The sequence below is a fragment of the Phoxinus phoxinus genome (genome assembly GCF_949152265.1).
Source record: "Phoxinus phoxinus genome assembly, chromosome: 13".
NCBI classification, from domain to species: domain Eukaryota; kingdom Metazoa; phylum Chordata; class Actinopteri; order Cypriniformes; family Leuciscidae; genus Phoxinus; species Phoxinus phoxinus.
Genome location: NC_136888.1, coordinates 28,292,314 through 28,312,584, shown reverse-complemented (window position 1 = coordinate 28,312,584; position 20,271 = coordinate 28,292,314). Strand labels below are relative to the sequence as shown.

Sequence of the window (20,271 nt, the reverse complement as noted above, 5' to 3'; positions counted from 1 at the left end):
ATAAAACTCACAGCATATACAGAGAGGTCTGTGTGTCTCAAAAAAACAATATATTCTGTAAACACAATCTCTTTTCCATCAATATATCATCCTTAAGCAGTCACATTAAATCTAACTAAACCTGGATCTTTTCATGTGCACTGTGCTTCACTTCATTGGTTCTGTAATCAGATGTTAACCGTTTCAGTTCAAATTTGTAGGCGACTTTCTTTCAGACAAAAAACAAACAAGTAAGTTTTTGTGGTTGAAATCGTAGTGTATCCCGTACAGCTTACCAGACAAAGCTAAATAACATCCGATGACAAAGATAACGAGATGAGATTTGGAAAGAGGAGCATACTAAAAAAAACTGATGAAAATAATATGATGAAAAAGCATCAAGGCTTTCAGGATTATGCATTGCTGTATTTGATATTTTAGATTGAGTCATTTATTATACCTCTACTCTACCATGACAGGATTAATATAGTCATTTTAATAATAATAGCAGTAGAAATAATATTATAACTACCATTCTCTGGCCATAATACACTATAAGATGATTAATTGACTAGAAATACAAGAAATCAAATATTCCATTAGCATTTACAACCAGTTTCAAAATTGGACAAGTGATTCAAAAAGGTTGCTTTTTGTTGTAAATGTCTGCCATTAATTAGTATGAACCTGCTGAGCTTAACTAAAGTGAGAAGTGTTCCAGCAGTGTGTGGAGTGTGCGAGAGTGAGAACATGAGCTGTGCCGTACCAGTGTGATGTCTCTGGAGGCTGCCGCAGCGCTCATGTGCAGACTGGGCTGCCGAACTGAACTGCTGCAGTCTAGAGCCCGCGCAAACGTACCCACAGACCTGCAGGGGAGGGGGGTTGGGGAAGTTTGAGAAAAAGAGGGAAAAAATGTGAAAGAGAATGAGGGAGTGAACAGAGCGAAATATGCAGTTTGAAGTAACAAAATTAAACATTATTTTGGAGGCATCTTGTTGGAGCATTTTGTTGTTTTTTGTCTTTTAAACTGTTTTGTGTTCACAACAGATTGGCACACGTAAAATAGAGGAAACCCGCTCGCGCTGCAGAATCTTACCGAGCCACGACGAGGAACTGGTCGATCTGTTTCTCGATGAGGGGGCTGCTGGGATCCCACACCTTCTCCTCCAGTTTCTCAAGCTCTCGATCATCATTCTCTCCTGGCAAACCAACAGCCACACATCACAATCACAACAGAACGCATACTGCTTTGAGATGAGACTTTTGCTGCTTCTTCCTGAAGCCAATATTTATCTAATGTGAACTCAATTTACTTCTTACAGTTTTACTTAGTTTTTTTCCCACAGTTTTTCCTTTTTTGTACAATAAAACAAAGCATTTTATCTATCAAACCAACACACTAAACAACTACACTACTCTGTATTAAAAAAAAGAAAGAATTATAAAATATACACTACTAGTCAAAAGTTTGGAATAATGTCATTTTTTGTTTGTTTGTTTCTTATGCTTTACAAGGCTGCATATATTTGATAAAAACAGTACTATTGTGAAATATTATTACAATTTAAAATAACTGTTAAATATACTTTCAAATGTAATTTATTCCTGTGATGGCATATCTGAATTTTCAGCATCATTACTCCAGTCTTCAGTGTCACATGACCCTTTAGAAATCATTCTGATATTCCGATTTGCTGCTCAAAATTCTCATAATTAATGTTGAAAACAGTTGAGCTGCTTCATATTTGTGTGGAATATTAATATGAAGAGAGATAAACACGAGCTGAGATAGTGTTGAATATGTTAGTGGTCTCATCTGAAGAGCTCAGAGCTTTGGCTGTCTAACTCAATATGGTGAAGAGACATCTTACCCTCTTTGAGGAGGTCAGTGATGTCCGCCTGGTACTTATTGCCCACTCTGATCTCTCCCTTATCAGCCAGCAGAGTCTTCTGCTGAGGATCGTACACCAGCGAGTAGAAAAAGGCATCCTGCAAAACCAAGAGACACCCTAATGAAGTCTAGGCTCAAAACTCACTGCACTAAAAGTACACAAACGTAAAAGCTTGGACTTGTGCTTCACTGTGTCCCAAATGGAACCCTAAACACTCGCGGTCTTCTTCCGAGGTCACACTTTCGTGACGTAGTCGTAGTGCCACTTTGACTGTCGGGTAGACGTCTGCTGCAGAGCTCGCTTCAGTGCGCATCGAGGGCGCTTAAATCTGACGCTTGCGAGCACCCTTCTAAAACCTAAAATGACAAATGAAACACCCTGCAGACTTGTGGACTTAACGGACATGAGCATGCGGTGGCAGAGCCCAAGACAACAACGCACACTAAAGAAGCTGCTATACTTCAAGCGAATTCGAGGAACGAACTGGTGTGATGATATTTCAAACAAAATCAGGCTAAAGCGAAATTCGTTTTGAGTTAATTTCGTAAGATCGGAACAGCTTAAACCATCCGGAAGAGTTCACTCTGGCTGGTAAACGCCTTTGAACTACCATTGAAATTACGTAATTTGTAGGCCTTTAGGGTGGAAATCTTCTCTGGCACATTTCTTCTGTTCAGTCCGTCGAGGACATCAACACAGGAGAGCTGCTTTACAGTAGAAATTTTACTTTAAATTCTAACTGAAACAGTCACGGACACTGCGTTTGATACTGTAAAGCTGCTTGCTTAATATATTGTATAAAGCGCTATATAAATGAACGTAATGTGACTTTACTGGAGAGCATGTGCAAACATCCACATCGCTGTGATCAGAAGCTTTCTTAACTGCGGTTTTCTCACCACTGTCAGTTTTATTGTGTGTTTGTGTGGTTATTGAGAGGAAAGCGTGGAGCACATATTTACATATTCTGTAACACTTTATTTTACAATGTCCTTGTTACACGTTACATGTAATTACTATAGTAATTACAATAAATTGTGCCTTAACCTTAACCAAACCCTAATCCTATAGTAAGTATATGTAGTTAATTAATATTACTCAGTACTTAAATGTATAATTACCCTGTAACACGGACAACTTAAAATAAAGTGTAACCAAAAAAATCTAATCCTAACCCTGTAGTAAGTACATGTTGTTAATATAACTCTTAGCTGTAAAGCTGTAACAGTGACACCTTAAAATAAAGTGTAACCACATTCATTTAAAGCTACATTGTGTAGGATTTTCTCCCATCTAGCGGTGAAATTGTATATGACTACCAACTAAATATTACTTTCTAGCTCCTCCCATTCCGAGGGTGTTAACTCCTACGGTGGCCGTGTTATTTCAAACCTGCCGGCAGTCGTGAGTAATCTCCCCCTCGCATTCGTCACGGTGCCACAAAGTGTAAAAACATGAAAGGCGAAGCTTGAATTACCAGGTATGTCCCTCTTTGGCTAATGTATTTTCAAGATGGAAGCGCAACATGGCTGTCACCATTCGAACGACTCAGTCATATGTATTATAAATGGCAGATTCTACACTTACGAGAATACTTGATTAGTTGGTAGAAGTAATTATACATTAAGGAACACATATAATTTTGTGTTTTTTGCTAAGAATCAACTTAAAAATGACACAGTGTAGCTTTAAACACCGCTTACAGAAGTATAAGGTACTTCGAACTTCTTTTGAAAAAGGGACTTCACTGTGAATAGATCAGGGAATTAAGTGCAGCACACTTTTAATGCGATGACGAAGCTTATGTGCATGCGTACTCGTTTAAAGCATGTTTCTCTCTTTTAATATAAACATAAACAGACAAATGATCCAGTGAAGGCCAGTGTTTGACATATTAGAGGACTGGCTTTCCTCTGTAGTCTCCAGTCTCCTCATTACTAAATATGAGGAGGAACATACTGGGTCAACACACTGAATTATTCATTTGGATCGGGACTCAAAACTAGCTCCCATACACACACACACACACACACACACACACGTCAGATAAACATTTCCCTCTTGAAGACATACTGTGAACGGAGATACTAAGAGTGAAAAGCAAATTCATGCAAACTAAACATTTCGCACATGCGTACAAACACCTTGGCATAGTGCTGTGACACTCACCTCTCTGTCTAAATAGGACTTGAGGGCTTCCGTCTCATTCAGAAGTGTAACACAGCATTTCCCCCTGAAAACGCAACACATAACACAGTTTTAACGCTGGCTGGACTGAATCTCACAGTCCCATACGTCGTTAAACTGATCTCATTTGCTTTGCGCAGGTCATTCACAGTGCTGTGCTGGACAGAGATTCGTACTATAGTGAAATTGTTGTAACAATAATTATAACAATCGTAACAGTAAATGTTACAATTACACAGCGTCTGTGACTGTTTCCTGGTTGTAGTTAGACAGGTGTATTCATTCACAATAGATTATCTAAATCTTACCGACTGAGTTTGGGGTTAAAAAAAAAATATTTTGAGGATTTATTCAAGAAGTTGTCTTGAAGTAAAAAAAAAAAAAGTGCAATATTAAACAATGTTATTTTCTTTCTGTAAAATTACACTTCTAAGAGGTATAATTATAGGAGGTATATATTTTAATATGTATAAAGTTTGAAAACGTATAAATTAAAAATCAAAACTGGTCCCCAAGATATTAAGATACAAGAAAAGATGCTTAAGTCATTCATTAAAAAATTTATTTGTACTTTTTTTGATTAAGTTTGCATGAATTGGCACTCCTGACAGAACCCAATAGACCTAGAAAACACCAAAGTTAAATGCGCATATGCAAGTAAATATGAAAAATCGCACACCCTAGCCTCTTTACAGTATCACATCAATAAGAATTATAGCAAAAGGGCCATAAATAAAATAAAATAAATGCTACACTGCAAAAAAAAACATTCTTATTCAAATTTGTCTCGTTTTCCAGTAAAAAAATTCTAAACATCAAACAATATAAAATACTTCATCAGTAAAATGACAGTTGTTACGTTAAGAAAACGTAGTGAGGTTTATTTTATAAACTTGTTTCCCCTATGAAGACTATTTCACCTGTAATTTTTCCCAAATAAATCTATCTTGTTTCAGTAATACTTTATTCTGGAAATCCTGGAAAACAAGACAAAAATACTAATTAAGAAAGTTTTTTTTGGCAGTGTAGCCAAAGCCCTCACATGAGATTTGAGTAAATCCTGCACTTAACATTCATTAGCTATTGTTGTGGTTAACGCCAGTCGCATTTGAATAACTTTTAAAGTTAATTATCTCTATTTTTAAATGAAAAGGTTTCCAAGCATAATCCTCTTTTGGTATTCACTGCCAGTATCCTCGTCCATGTTTTTTGGGTCACTGCAAACGGTACAGTAAGAGAGGAGGAAAATGCTAATCAGAAATATTTTAAAATTGAGTCACTCGATTAATCGTTCCAACCCCTGAGAGGCTCGATGCTGGCCATCCACCTCCCATCACCAAACAACAGTGAAGAACCTGTTCATCCAGAAAGGATTAAGGTCAAGCTCGCTCCACCCTTGAGTCTGACTTTCTCCACAAACTCGAAAGAAGATTTACATGTTCGTGAGATCTGAGACAGACGTGACCTGGCCAGTGTGATATGGTGGTAGAAAGCGCAGGCTTCTGCTGACTGGCTGCTTTCCTGAGAACATTGATTACCAAAATAAAAGTGGGCATGATTCTCATGAAATGGTTCTATTCACATGTATAGATGACTTGATGACATATACAAGCCCTTGAAGCAAAAACGACATTGACTCAATCTTCACCTGCTCTCTGCTGGATTCGTACCAATGAAAGAGCAGCGTGAATGAACGAGAGGCTAACACTGTTCTGTGCTGGGGATTCCATCAGGCCAGAACATGAAAAAGACTGAAAGGAGCCGGCGTGAGCGCAGACGCTAATGAGAGCGAGTCTGGTCGGCTGCAAGCGGGAACACGTATATCGACAGAGCTTTTTGTAGGTTACCTGATGTGTGTCGCAGGCAGAGACTCCAGCTGTCTAGAGAGGAAGAGCTCTCTGTGTCTCAGCTGATGCTTCTGTATCTCTGGGAGATCCACCATTTCGGGGTTCTCCATCTCCTCCTCCATTTCTCCTATAAGTGAAAAGAAAAGATAACCTGGTCATCACCTTCACTTGTTCAACCTTAATTAATATTACAAATGTGATTCTGTATGCTGATACCAATCAAATTCCGACATCCTGAAAAAATTACTATTAAATGGGTATAATATATAGGCACCAGTATAAAAGCAGGTGGTGATTTTAATATTAGCCATAACATGAAAACAATAAAAGGCTTTGAAGCTACAGTTCTCCCTTGTGTCAGTTCCACCTACTGGAACATTATTGATTTTCAGATATTCTTGAAATAAACTTATACAATACTTACACAAAACCAATGATCCCACTTTATATTAAGTCTTTAACTATTATGTACTTAATTTAAATTAATTGTTTAAATACAATGCACTTATTGCGTACATGTTTGTGTTTTACATGTATTTCTGTAATAACATAATTACACTATTGACCCTTCTCTTACACCTTAACCCATCTTTAAACCGGACCACACCACTACACCTGTCCCTTACCTTAGCCGTATCCCATGTCCCATACAAATGTTTTGCAATACATGAACAAAGTGCATTGTACATTATTATTATTTTTTTTAAAATAAGTACATGATAGTTAAAGACGCCTAATGTAATGTGTGACCAAATCATTTCCCTTCATCCAATTTAAGCAGTTTTGTATCATTTGGTATGATCCATGTTATATCATGCAATATGATATATAAAGCATCAGTAATCCTGCTTTCCAAATGCGAGAAATTGAACAGTGTCCACCAATCATTCTATGCTTTTTTTGTGGTGAAATCTTAGTAGATTTTTATAGTACCGGTAAACTTAACTTTTATATTGATAGTATTATTTCAAAATGAACACTTACTGGACAAAAAACTTAGGTTTTCTTCATGCACAATGGATTAATTTTAGAAAAACCATGTTAACATGAGTATCAAATATGATGCATCATGCTTTTGAGGAACGTTTATATGTTATTATGTTTTGCCCCCCACAATTAAAACTACATTGGGAGACAACTGATGGCAGCTGATATTTATATGCATTTTATGCAACTAGTCAGCTATACTGTATTAATTTAATTGATTTACATTACAAGCTATCAGAATTTCATCTTACTTTTTGGCCATATAAAAATCAGCAACTGCACCAAATTGCATATATTTGCTCAGTTTGGGCCTCTTAATAAAAACAATTTTTATACTCAATTATACTCAATTCTCATTGAGTATAAGCTCCATATTCTCACTACATCATAGAATATGAGCCACAAAAGCCTGATGTATCAAATACTCAACTTTTTTTTTAAATGATAATTTTCTGACTATTATTTCGTATCCCATGCATTGCACGGTTAAACCTACAACACCTACAAGCACTACAAAGACCCTAATCAGGGAATCAGTCCGTCTTCACAATTCGACTGAAAAGTTGAAATTGAAGTGCGGATGAGTTTGTGATGGCCATATATCCAACCTAAAGCTACATCTTTTAAACACAGACTGATCAAACGCAATGTCAGTAAATGTGAAAATGACTGCGAACAACCAAAAGAGAGCGAGACGAAGCAGACGCCTTCTCTTAATTCAGTTTATGCAAACACATCATCACCCTTCTCTTAAAAAGATTACTAGGTAGGTACAGAGAAAGGAGACATCTCTCTTGACAAACCACACATATATGTGCTGTATGGAGGCAGAGTGCGGCGGAGAATGATAAGTGGGAGAGAGTCGGATGGGAGGGAGAGAAACCAGTGAGCGTGCTCCAATTCATTTGGAGTTTCATTAGCGAAAGAGAGAGAGACAGATGGAGAAACATGGAGATGGAGGGAAAGGCAGAAGAACAAAAAGAATCAAGGGATTTTCAACAACAACAACAACAAAAAAAGATGTTTGTCTAAAATCAATAAGTATTCCCTCCTCTTCCTCACCCTCTCCAGCACACGTATGCCACTGCTGTCTACCTGTCACATGCTATCCGGTTTTATTTCGCCATTAAGAAATCTGAAACTACATCGAACACGAGCGAGCGGTCACTTTACAGCGCTGCACATCAGTAACCATTCTATTACAGCTGCGCGTGGAGTATCGACAACCCCTGCTGAGCTGCACGCGGAGCAAGGGATCGAGATGGAGCCTGAAACAAAGAGAGTGAATGGGGAAAAGATGAAGAGAAAAAGAGTGAGCAAAAAAGAGAGAGAGAGGAACAGCCCCTCTGGCTAAGACCAGCCTGCTGCGTCCTTGAGAGCCGGCGAGAAGATGAGCTGAACTCAGTAAACTCCATAGTTCTGAGAAAGAAAGAAAAAAAGAGAGAAAGAACCCAATCATCTGGCCCTGCACCCTGTCTATACTCAACAAATTACCTCTCCATTTCACCTGTCTTCACCAATTATCAATTATTGATGAATGAATCTCCTTACCAGGTGGGGGAGGAGGAGAAGAAGAGAAGAGAGGAATGAAGGGAGGTCGGGTTGAGAATCAAAACCACAAGGGCTTCATTTTCGAATGATTTAAGGCGTTTGGTTTAGCGGTTCTTGAAAGTCTGCATTCATCCATTGGTGCGGAAGCATTTCATGCGTGTTATTTGTGTTTACGTGTGACAAGCTTTGTTGTGTTCTAATCAAAGGGTAAAAGAGTGCTAGAATGAAGAGAGGTGAAGTTGGGAACCACCAAAAAAATCGTTCTTGTTAAAAAATCCTGAATTTAGGACACTGGGTTCTGTTAATGGTTCTTCAATGTCTGGATCCTTGCACTGATGAAGACAGAACTCTGTACTAAAACACTCTGACAGTGTTTCCTGCACCAGTACTCAGCGGTTGCACTGCAGAACTAGCCAATCTACCACCACAGCAAAAACAAAGTTAACCGTTCACAAGAGGTGTGAATTTGCAGCCTGAAGGGAATCCTGAAAAAAAATTGCATCATGTTTTCCGCAAAAATATTAAGCAGCATAACCGTTTTTGACTGAAAATGTTGAGAAATGTTTCTTGAGCACCAAATCAACTAATTTGATTTCTGAAGGATCATGTTAGTAATAAATAATCTCTTAGTAATCAGACTAACACAGACTGAAAAGACTCAACTCAATCCGATTGAGCTTGATCCGAATTAAAATTTGATTGGATTTAAAGGGGTGGTGTAGACCTGAAATTATTTGATCAACAGTAAAAAAAAATATTAAGTATGTAAATGCTTGAATCCGACTATTTTCTCAATTTGATTCAAAAATACCTTGCGCAGTGCCATGATGCATATGTTTACCTACGTTATACATCATAAAAACATTCATAAAATTATTTATGTCTCATGTGTCTTACAAACTGTTCAGTGGATGAGACTGAATATTTAAACATTTTTGCTAAAAACCCTTGACAAATGTCAGGTCTCTTTTTTTTGGACGTCATTAAGGCAAAAACTACAGTTATTCTCATGGTAGCTCCGATAACATTATTGCGGGCTTTCTCTGGTTCTGAAAACGACGACTGGGCACTGCACATGCTCTGAAGTTTTGTTTGGAATACATGTAATGCACATTGCAATCCGATTCACATATTCGGTTATATGTTAAGAGTTCATATAAACAGAACGTCCAAAATCTGAAATTGGAATGGATTCATTCCGACTGACGAAAATTACTGCATATAAACATACCAACTGAAGACTGGCGTAATAGCTCCTGAGAATTCAGCTTTCCCATCACAGGACTAAATAGTAAATACTGAAATAGAAAACAGTTATTTTAGTTTGAAATAATATTTCATAGTATTAATGTTTTTACTGTAGTTCTGATCAGGTAAAAAGATTTATATAGACCTTATAATTCACATCCCTAAATAGTTTAAGCCCGTACTGATCTGTGTCATATCTGGAGGTCAAAGACTATTTTTATTCATTCACCTCTCACATGCACACACACTGGATACAATAGGTAATGCCCCCATAACTACCCTCTAAAAACCTCCATACAAAATCTTGTGGTCACAAGTCCATAGACGTTTGCTTTGTGTGTCCTATGTGTTCATATAAACCCACACCATGCACAACCTTTCGGTTGACCAGGTCATGAGATGATACGGAGATGAATTCCGGTGTCTTTTTCCAACCGCTGTTTGTTTATTTTGCCCTTCCAGTTCAGGAAGAAATGTAAAACACACAAACACAGCTCACACCGACAGCTGTGACTCAAAGCTGTTGCACTCAGTACCAAGAGGTCGAGCAGAAAGCACAAACAAGTGGAGCGGCTGAGGCCAACGAGTGAGGTGATTCCAGTGAGTAGTTCACAGCAGAGTCAGGTCTCTCTCTCTCTCACTCTCGGCACACATGGCGCCTCGCTGCCTCATGCTCTCAGGGCCCAGCGAGGCGGAGCCAGCATCACAGAGAGCAAAATATTTCATCTGTGAGTCACAGCACCCGCACGCTGCTGACTCCTCCGACGCTGGAGAACTGAAGTTTACACACCAAAAGCTCTGTTGATTTATATCAAGGGTCAAAGAGCACTAGAAACTTTATACAAGATTTCTACAATCTCTGGAGGATCATGCGCGATCGCCTGTGCAGAACTGGAAGGAGGGAAGGACAGAAGGAAGAACGGATGTAGAGATGTAAGAAAGAAAGAGAATGAACGAACAGATGTAGAGACGGAAGGGAGGAAGAAAGGATGTATGAGAAGACAGAAGGAAGGAAGGAAGAATGGATGGATGTGGGGACAGAAAGAAGGAAGGAAGGGAGGAAGGAAGGATGTGGGGACAGAAGGAAGGAAGGCAGGAAGGAAGGACAGAAGGAAGAAAGGAAGGAAGGATGTGGGGACAGAAGGAAGGAAGGCAGGACAGAAGGAAGGAAGGAAGGAAGGAAGGAAGGAAGGAAGGAAGGAAGGAAGGAAGGAAGGAAGGAAGGAAGGAAGGAAGGAAGGAAGGAAGGAAGGAAGGAAGGAAGGAAGGAAGGAAGGATGTGGGGACAGAAGGAAGGAAGGCAGGAAGGAAGGACAGAAGGAAGAAAGGAAGGAAGGAAGGAAGGATGTGGGGACAGAAGGAAGGAAGGCAGGACAGAAGGAAGGAAGGAAGGAAGGAAGGAAGGAAGGAAGGAATGAAGGAAGGAAGGAAGGAAGGCGGGACAGAAGGAAGAAAGGAAGGAAGAAAGGAAGGATGGATGTGGGGACAGAAGGAAGGAAGGAATGAATGAATGAATGAAGGAAGGAAGGAAGGAAGGAAGGAAGGAAGGAAGGAAGGAAGGAAGGAAGGAAGGAAGGAAGGAAGGAAGGAAGGAAGGAAGGAAGGAAGGAAGGAAGGAGGTTAGGTATTTGTAAGCAGCTCTATTAATGGACAATGGGTCGAGTCGCTGCCTCTAACTTTCATGAAGGCACATGAGACCTCCTCCAGCCGGCTCTGAACTTGTGTCTTCCTCTTTTCCCTCATTCTCCCTCCACTTTGTGACTTTTCTTTTTCCTTACGCTCTTCCACTCATTCTTTAACTCCCTTTCCCTTTTCCAAAGGCAGAGACAGGATGCAGCCCACACCCATGCGGTGAACGACCATTCCTGCCATGCATTTTTCACATATTGCAAATGTCTGAAGGTCCACGGAGAGGCTGCTGGCATTGAGGAGAGGTCCATAACACACACACACACACACACATACATACAGAGACAGAGAGAGAGTTCCTCTTCACTGCATCTGTGTGGTCCACATGAACAAACAGGCTTCGTGGTCTCAGAATCAGACTTGTGTGCTGCGGACCAAAGATGAAATCTCTTTTATACGCATAAGCACTGTCTAACCCTGTACTTACAAACCCCTCAGATACCCTTCTGCTGATAAATCTCTACAGCAGCCATTTTGGAGGAAGGTTCTGCTCACAGCAGGAAAAGATTCTCTTTTAAAAGACAGTTCATTCAAGGTGTTTTAGGGCTGTCAATCATCTGAACATCACATAATGGACAAGACAATTATCTTGCAGCTTTTTGCCTGCACCGCTAACAAGATTTAAAGGATTAGTTTACTCCGTAATGAAAATTCTCTCATCATTTACTCACCCTTATGTCTATCCAAACCCATAACTTCCTTCCATTGAACATAAAAGGAGATCTTTTGAAGAATGTCTAGGATGCTCTTTTCCATACAATGTAAGTGAATGGGAACCAGGGATGTAGAGCTCCAAAAAAAAAAAAAAGTGTTGCACCAAGTCTGACGCCAATGATAATCACGAGATGCAATAATGATATTTTATGCCTTTTGTCACACTTGGAGTTGACAGCACTGGTCATTCGCTTTCTGGAATACTATATGCCATTATTCTATGGAACAGCAACGTCATTCTGATCTTATTACCTCCTCATCTGTTCCATACACTGTAAAAAATTATTGTTGGTTTAACTTAAAAAAGTAAGTAACCCGGTTAACTTAAAATGTAGTGTTTATTGAACTTAAAATTTAGTTAAAGGGATAGTTAGCCCAAAAATGAAAATTGTCGTCATTAATGCCTGGTTCAGATTACACGATTTTAGCACGATTCGTTTGACGTAGGGTGTAGCGGGGATTCGTAAACGACAACGGGCGTCGGGACGCAAGATTCGATAGTTTCATCTCGTATAGTGTGTCATTGTGGGCGACAACCTACGTCGCGTCTGCGATGCTTCACGACAAAAAGACTAGCATGTTTGTTTGTTTTTCCGGTCCTCCACGACGAGAGTGAGTGAGTAGTCTGACATGTTTCTTATCCACGACACGACAAGATTTTACGAGTCAAAATCGCGTAATCTGACACAGTGACTATCGTAACAGACAAAAAAATCGTGTAATCTGATCCAGGCATTACTCACCCTCATGTTGTTCCAAACCTGTATGAGTTTCTCATTTCCGTTTAACACAAAAGATATGTTGGTAACCAAACCGTTGACGGTAGACATTGAGTACGTTTTACCTAGTATGGAAGTCAATGGCTCGTCAACTGTTTAATTACCACCCTTCTTCTTTTGTGTTCAACAGAAGAAAGAAACTCATACAGGTTGGGAACAACGTATAACATATAAATTAAATTTTGTGGGTGAACTATTCCTTTAATACAATGAAGGAGATTGGTTTAATCAACAGAAACTTAAAATATTATGTTATCTGAACCACATTAATTATCTAAGCTGATTTGACAAAAGAAAAAAAAGGGAAGAGATACATCATGAAAATATTTTTTTACAGTGCAAAAAGAGACCATACAAACCTAAAACATTAAAGTTGTTCTTCACAATGAATCTGAATGCAGAAATTGCAACAAATGTGTTCAAAAATCTAATTAAGATTATAGAGAGACTCTAGACTGAATTAAAGAAATGTACACACTGCACAGTCAGCACTTTGGTGATGTTCTGATAATGGGCGAATGTAAAGAAACAAACTCGAGTGTGTGATTAAAATCAGCCTGCCATCAAAATAACTTGCCACACAATGACACAGACACAGGCTTTCCAATCTGTGTGTGGTAATTAGCCAATAAAGACTTTTGTCAACTTTCTTGTGCTGTCATCTAGTAGACCTCATTGTCAAAATAATATGCAATTATTTAACAGAGAATTTAAATTATGTTAATACATTTTGACCATATTTCAATTAATTTTTTAAAACTTCAAATTAAAAGACAAAATTGTCTCAGTTTAACAGAGTTTCTGTTCTTACATCTCAGATTCTTATTTAAACTGACACCATTTAACCAATAATATCATAGCTTAACAGCGCTGATCCAATCAAATCTAAATGGATAATAAAATCAAGCGCCAGCTATATTATTTCCCAATGAATATTCTGTTTTACTTTAATAAAACATCATTCAAATGAGTGTGAATGGCAAATCAAATTTTAAAGAAGTAAACGTATCTTTTCAATATGAGATGTCTAAAACTAAATATTGAAAACAGGTGCATTTCTAGAGCATTTTTTTATATATATATTAGAAACGATCACATGGGATAAACAAGCAGATGTCTTCGGAAAAAAATTCAGGTTTGGTGAGCTGTCGAGGAAGCATTAGGTGCACTCCCAATTCAAAGTCTCCAGAAAGTAAGCAGCAGAATTATTTAGCCTAATAAGGTGCTAAAATATACCTAATTTTGGCCAAAATCATATGATGTAACAAGGTTCCATTTCAGGATGCATCCTTAGTTGAGCAGACAGCAAGGCACGAACCAAAACTGAGCAAATTATTCTTTTAAAAAGTTACAAATGTTAATTGCTGTCAATTTAAAACAAAATAAAACAGACAAAAGCATCCATCTACCGTTTAGAGAAATAGGTCCAAAGGGTAAATTGTTATCCAAATAACTATAAACCTCAAGGAACAAACTTGTTCATGTGTCAGTGCGTCACTCTTAACTAAGTGCTTTCCAAAGTCAAATCTATTTTTATGAACGGTCAGCTCAAAGCATTGTGGGTAAAGCAGTCTCTCACAGCTACTCACGTGCATGCTTATCCGCGAGGGTGATGAGCGTTGTGGAGATGTCTCTGCGTCGGTAAAAACACACCACTTTGGCCTCCACGTTCCCATTCGCCGTCTGCAAACGGAAACAGAGTTGTCACAGCAACAGCCTTTAGACCAATCAGCTGCTGGGGAAGCCTCAACATGCAAACTGAGGACTAAATCATAACCGTGACCTAAACACCTCTGCACTTCCTGGGTGATTTGAGAGGGTCTCGTGATGGAGAGAAGATGAGGAGGGCAGAAGGAGGAGAAGTGTGATGTTAGAGGAGAAAGTGTGAGCACGGTGAGAAAAAGAAAAAAAATTGAAAACTGTAGCTTTGAGATCTGTCAGTCATTTAGGTGTGGGTTTTTCCAAGCGCACACTGCAAAACTGAAGCTTGTCACCCTGCATATATTTAAAGAAATCGTTCATCCAAAATTCTTTCATCATTTACTTATCATGCTGTTACAAACCAGTATGATTTACTTCTTGAGTACTGGGGCTGTCAAGCTTTGAAAAAAAAGACAAAGCACCAGAAAAGAATCATAAAATTGGTCCATATGACTTTCAGTATATTCTTCAGAGTATTTCAAGACCATACTATAGGTTTGTGAGATCAACATTTTTGACACAAGCTAAGTTTCCATCCACTTGTCAATCGAATTATCTGAAGTTCGGTAAAAAAAACTCATGCGAATTAAGCTGGTGAAAGTGTGTTTCCATCCAACGGCTTTAAAGCAGGGGTGGACAAAGTACACAACTTCCTTGAGTAAAAGTACAGATACTACTGGTCAAATATTACTCCGTTACAAGTAAAAGTTGTAAAGACAGATTTTTACTTAAAGGGTTAGTTCACCCAAAAATGAAAATAATGTCATTAATGACTCACCCTCATGTCGTTCTAAGCCCGTAAGACCTCCGTTCATCTTCGGAACACAGTTTAAGATATTTTAGATTTAGTCCGAGAGATTTCTGTCCCTCCATTGAAGCTGTATATACAGTATACTGTCCATGTCCATAAAGGAAATATAAACATCATCAAAGTAGTCCATGTGACATCAGTGGGTTAGTTAGAAGTTTTTGAAGCATCGAAAATACTTTTTGGTCCAAAAATAACACAAAATAAGACTTTATTCAGCATTGTATTCTCTCCCGGGTCTGTTGTCAATCTGCGTTCAGGACTCCGCAGTGACGCTGCTGACGTAAGACGCTGATGACGTGTTATCTGGTGCGCCCGAGCTTCGTTTACAGTCTGAGGAAGACGCACGCTATATTCAAGCTATTCTACATTGTTTGCGTGGATATCATTTTTTTAATGGTGCGTAAATGTGCATGTCGCGGATGAGACACTTTTACAGCGTGCGTTTCCCTCAGTCTATAAATGCAGCTCGGGTCAGCGTCTTACGTCATCAGCGTAACTGTGAAGGATTGACAACAGACCCGGGAGAGAATACAATGCTGAATAAAGTCTTATTTTGTGTTATTTTTGGACCAAAAAGTATTTTCGATGCTTCAAAAACTTCTAACTAACCCACTGATGTCACATGGACTACTTTGATGATGTTTATATTACCTTTATGGACATGGCCAGTATACTGTATATACAGCTTCAATGGAGGGACAGAAATCTCTCGGACTAAATCTAAAATATCTTAAACTGTGTTCCGAAGATGAACGGAGGTCTTACGGGCTTAGAACGACATGAGGGTGAGTCATTAATGACATTATTTTCATTTTTGGGTGAACTAACCCTTTAAGTAAAAGTACAGAAGTACTCATTTTTAAAAGTACTTAAGTATAAATGTCAATTCATTGTTTTAGTATTGTTGCATGTAATAACCAATTTACAGTACCTTATGCCTCTGAATCTATGCCTGCCCTCATATCAATATCACATGTATTTCTAGAACACAGTTCCTGTAGTGGGAATGAATAAGTCACTCAATAACTTCCACAATGGTTTTGAGACACCCAAATGGCTGTTCCCAGTTTTTTGGCTTTTAGTATGAATATGTTAGCCTTACTGTTATCTATAAGCTAGTGTGCTCCAAAACAATGACAAAATTTGCATTTAGAAGACCAAACCCAACGTTGAAAATTAAAATCATGTTGATGTCAGAATCCAATGTCAGATTGACGTTAATCTCCAACGTTGGACAGACGTTGTATTGTGGTTGAAAATCGGTTGACGTCAGAAACCAACATCAGTCGAGTTCTGACGTCAACCAGACTTTCATTTCCAACCAAAATGCAACCAAATCATCCTTGACGTTACTACTCTCTACTCAAGGACCTTGACAGAAATGTAGTGGAGTAAAAAGTAAGATATTTGTCTTTCCAATGTAGTGAAGTTAAAGTAAAAGTTTCCAGAAAAAATAATACTCAAGTAAAGTACAGATACTCCAAAAGTGTACTTAAGTACAGTACTTAAGTAAATGTATTTTGTTACTGTCCACCTCTGCTTTAAAGTGAATAAAAACCTTAAGTTTTGCTAGACAAAATACAATTCATTATTTATTCGGCAAATAACGTTTCCATCAGCGTTTATCGCATAAGCCGTATATCGATCAAGATAAAATCCGATGAGACCGAACGCATTTCATTTGAGTCGATATTCATGAAATTTCCATAAGGCATTTTTCATTCGATATCACTTAACTCGGATAAAAACGTGTGGATTGAAACATAGCTACTGACTCTCATTTTGATTAGTTAGTGCGGTAAATTAACAAACTGAATCAGTTCAATTAGTGAATCAATCATTCAGGGTTAGGCTTAAACCTATGATTCAGATTTAAAAGGACTGGATAGCTTAAAAAGAGTCAACTCAAAAGAACAAATGTCTTCCTGAATCAGAAACTGCTCACCAAACCTAACAGCGAAAGAAAATAATTTTCTTTCATAAATCTTCACATAAATCTATCATATGTCTTCCAGTCTTATTTTATAGTATTTTTTCATATTTTAAATTAGCTTTTAATTTTGCATTTTCATTTTAATTTGAGCAATGTTATTGTGCTTTTGTCATTATTTCAATTTAGCTTTAATTCACTTTTTATTTGTATTTTAGTACTTTAACTTAGCACGAGAAGGATGCTGCAACTTGGCTACAATCAAACAATCGTTTTGTTGCAGACTTAAAGCATTAAAGGGTGACAAGCTTCAGTCTCATGGTGTTCGATTGGCTTTTAGCAACACACACATTCGTTTGTCACTCACCTTGTTGAGTTCCTCTATTCGCCTGATCAGCAGTGGGTTACTGGAGGAGTTTTCGAAATAAACATAATCTGTGAGGAGAGAAAGAAACGAGCGTCAGTGTTCACACACCTCCAGTCTGGCAGCATCTCCTGTCACGCTCACACACACCTGCTGAGGCTTACCGGACGGTTTCAGAGACTAAACAGAGCATTCTCCGCCGGGCTACATGACAGGAGCGCTGCTGCGTTTGGCGAGTTCCCCAACAACAGCACTTGAAAACAAATGTGTTGACACTGTGAAAAGCTATGGCGTTTGTAACTCAACCTCATATATAACCTTCAGTGCCCACTTTTGACTGGCACCAAACGACATACCAGTAACAGGACTGTCACGGGCAAAACCGGCCATTAAACACAAACAAGTTAGACATGACGCTCATTTTGTTGCTCTACATCAATTAATTAATTCGTACCTACATTCAAAAAATGCTATTCAAACACACAATTTAAATATAGCTATTCTATAATTAGCATGTTTTTAATTTGTGAATTAAAAATAATAATTAATAAAAAAAAAAAAATAATAGAAAAATTATAAATTCATCAAACCACAAGTGTCAGGGACTCGGAGAGATACAACCCACCATGATTTTATAATACAAAAAATCATTAAAAAGACAAGAAAACCTAAAGTAGTTTGTATTGTTTAATATTTGAAAAACTTTAACCAAACTTGTCCACCAAAGCATACAAAAAACTTGTAAAATAATTTAACCCTCATGTCGTTCCAATCCTGTAAGACTTTCGTTCATCTTCAAAACACAAATGAAAATATTTTTCATGAAATCTAAGAGATTTCTGTCCCTCCATTGAGTCCACGACATGAGGACGAGTAAATAATAAACGGCTTGGAACGAGTAAATAATGAAACATTTTAAATTTTTGGGTACACTAGCCCTTTAAGACCAAAATCATGTAAATCAACTGACATGCAGAAAGTAAAAACTAAACAGAACAGGAAATGATATCATAGAGAGAACCCCCTGTGGACTCTCATGACGGTGTCAAGGTCAAGAACACAAAACTTCTTAACTTTTGATAAAGCAAGGTTAGTTCAGGTAGTTAATGTCATGTAAAACAACAATATTTTTTATAAATCATTTACCTTGACATTTTTTTAAATTGTAAATATTTAAAAACTGCACATTCACATGTATTCAGGGCACGAGGGACATACTTTCTACTTGAATAACACGAGTCATTAAAATTAAATTAATTAAATCTTGTCTTAAAAATGGTACAGCATTTTTGGATGAAATGCTATATAAAAACATAATTTCTAAGAACTTAGCACATGATAAAAATTATTTTATCATAGCCTCACTTTTATGTCATTGACCCTCCTACCGATTCTCTCAGTCTTTCTTGTATCAACCCTCCTTTCTTGTCGTATTTGTGTGTGTTTGTGTTCTGTGCGTGTGCTGTTGGCCTTGCTCCAGGGCGTGTGGGCTCTGTGGAGGCTTACGGCTCTGCGGGACGTCCCCCGCAGGCCTCAGGCTTGGTGGGGTGCCTGGTCTTAACCCTGTGTGTGCCAGGACCTCTGGCAGATTACACCCCGCATACAGCAGACGGCATAAATACACACACACACACACTACAACAGTAATCCCATGGTTTCGGGGGGTGGGGGGGGACCAGAACACAAAGTCTGGCAAAAACACATTTGCAAACTCCGTGTTTGGTAACACAGCCATGTGAGACTACACTTCCTGTTTCATAGAGAAGTCTGTTTACCTGTATATCAAAATGGTTGAATTTGCTGAGAATTTAAACAACAAAAAACTAGTGGAACTAAACTTCAGGAATGAAGGCTGAAAATGACAAACTTTGATTTTGAAAGAATACACGAAAATAAAACTGTGTAAAAACAACTTTTAAGTTTAAGTTTTTTATTAACAAATTTTAGATGTTCTATAAGAAAGGAGAAAAAACGCTGTATTATGTGGAGCAGGATTTTAGACCAATGACATTTTATGGTGGGTGGGCTGACCAGCTCAATGCAAAGAAAAAGACACCAAGCGCAACCACTCGTTGTGGTCACCGCTGATTAGGATGAAACTTAGATTTAAATGTAATAGAAAGCTTTTTTATCACTTGTCACTTTACACAGTCAGGCCTGGAGAGAACACAGTGCTGACCCTTCATATGTCCTGTTAAAAAACTCTGTCTATGGCACCATTGGCTATAAAGAGACAGGAAGTGACTTTGGTTTGTGATGACCTAATATGTTGTCTTGGAAAAACTGGGAGGTTCCTGTATGCTCCTGTTTGTTGTTTTTTCTTCCACCAAGACGTGTATGCTGGCTGGTCCGTAGCACTTTACTCAGACTTTCAGACAGATGTTACTGTATACACAGAACACAGTGGTCTACTACAACTGAAAATAAACCAACACAGAACACCAGAGATTTAGATGTGATATTTTCTATGTACTGTTTAGGATTTGTAAAGCATATTGAAACAATATATACAATCAAAAGAAATGTGCAGCTCTTGCCCTTCTCTATTAAAAAGGGGTCATCATTTTTGGGGTCCTTGGCAACAGTAAAGAT

The 20,271-nt window shown here is 38.2% G+C and overlaps 1 protein-coding gene across 3 annotated transcripts in view; it reads right to left on the bottom strand.

Moving 5' to 3' along the window:
• mta1 (metastasis associated 1) overlaps window positions 1-20,271 on the bottom strand; it is a 45,186-nt gene that overhangs the window by 14,454 nt on the left and 10,461 nt on the right. For 2 of the 3 annotated variants that reach the window (XM_079631972.1, XM_079631973.1), the window contains exons 2-8: window positions 17,683-17,750; window positions 14,463-14,556; window positions 5,906-6,032; window positions 4,041-4,104; window positions 1,851-1,968; window positions 1,076-1,178; window positions 746-845 (exon numbers count right to left, since the gene is read on the bottom strand). In XM_079631972.1, the coding sequence (XP_079488098.1) occupies window positions 746-845; window positions 1,076-1,178; window positions 1,851-1,968; window positions 4,041-4,104; window positions 5,906-6,032; window positions 14,463-14,556; window positions 17,683-17,750 (674 nt within the window). Of the gene's footprint in view, window positions 1-745; window positions 846-1,075; window positions 1,179-1,850; window positions 1,969-4,040; window positions 4,105-5,905; window positions 6,033-14,462; window positions 14,557-17,682; window positions 17,751-17,843; window positions 17,934-20,271 lie in introns of those variants that run through there. The other variant, XM_079631974.1, reaches the window with a different exon arrangement.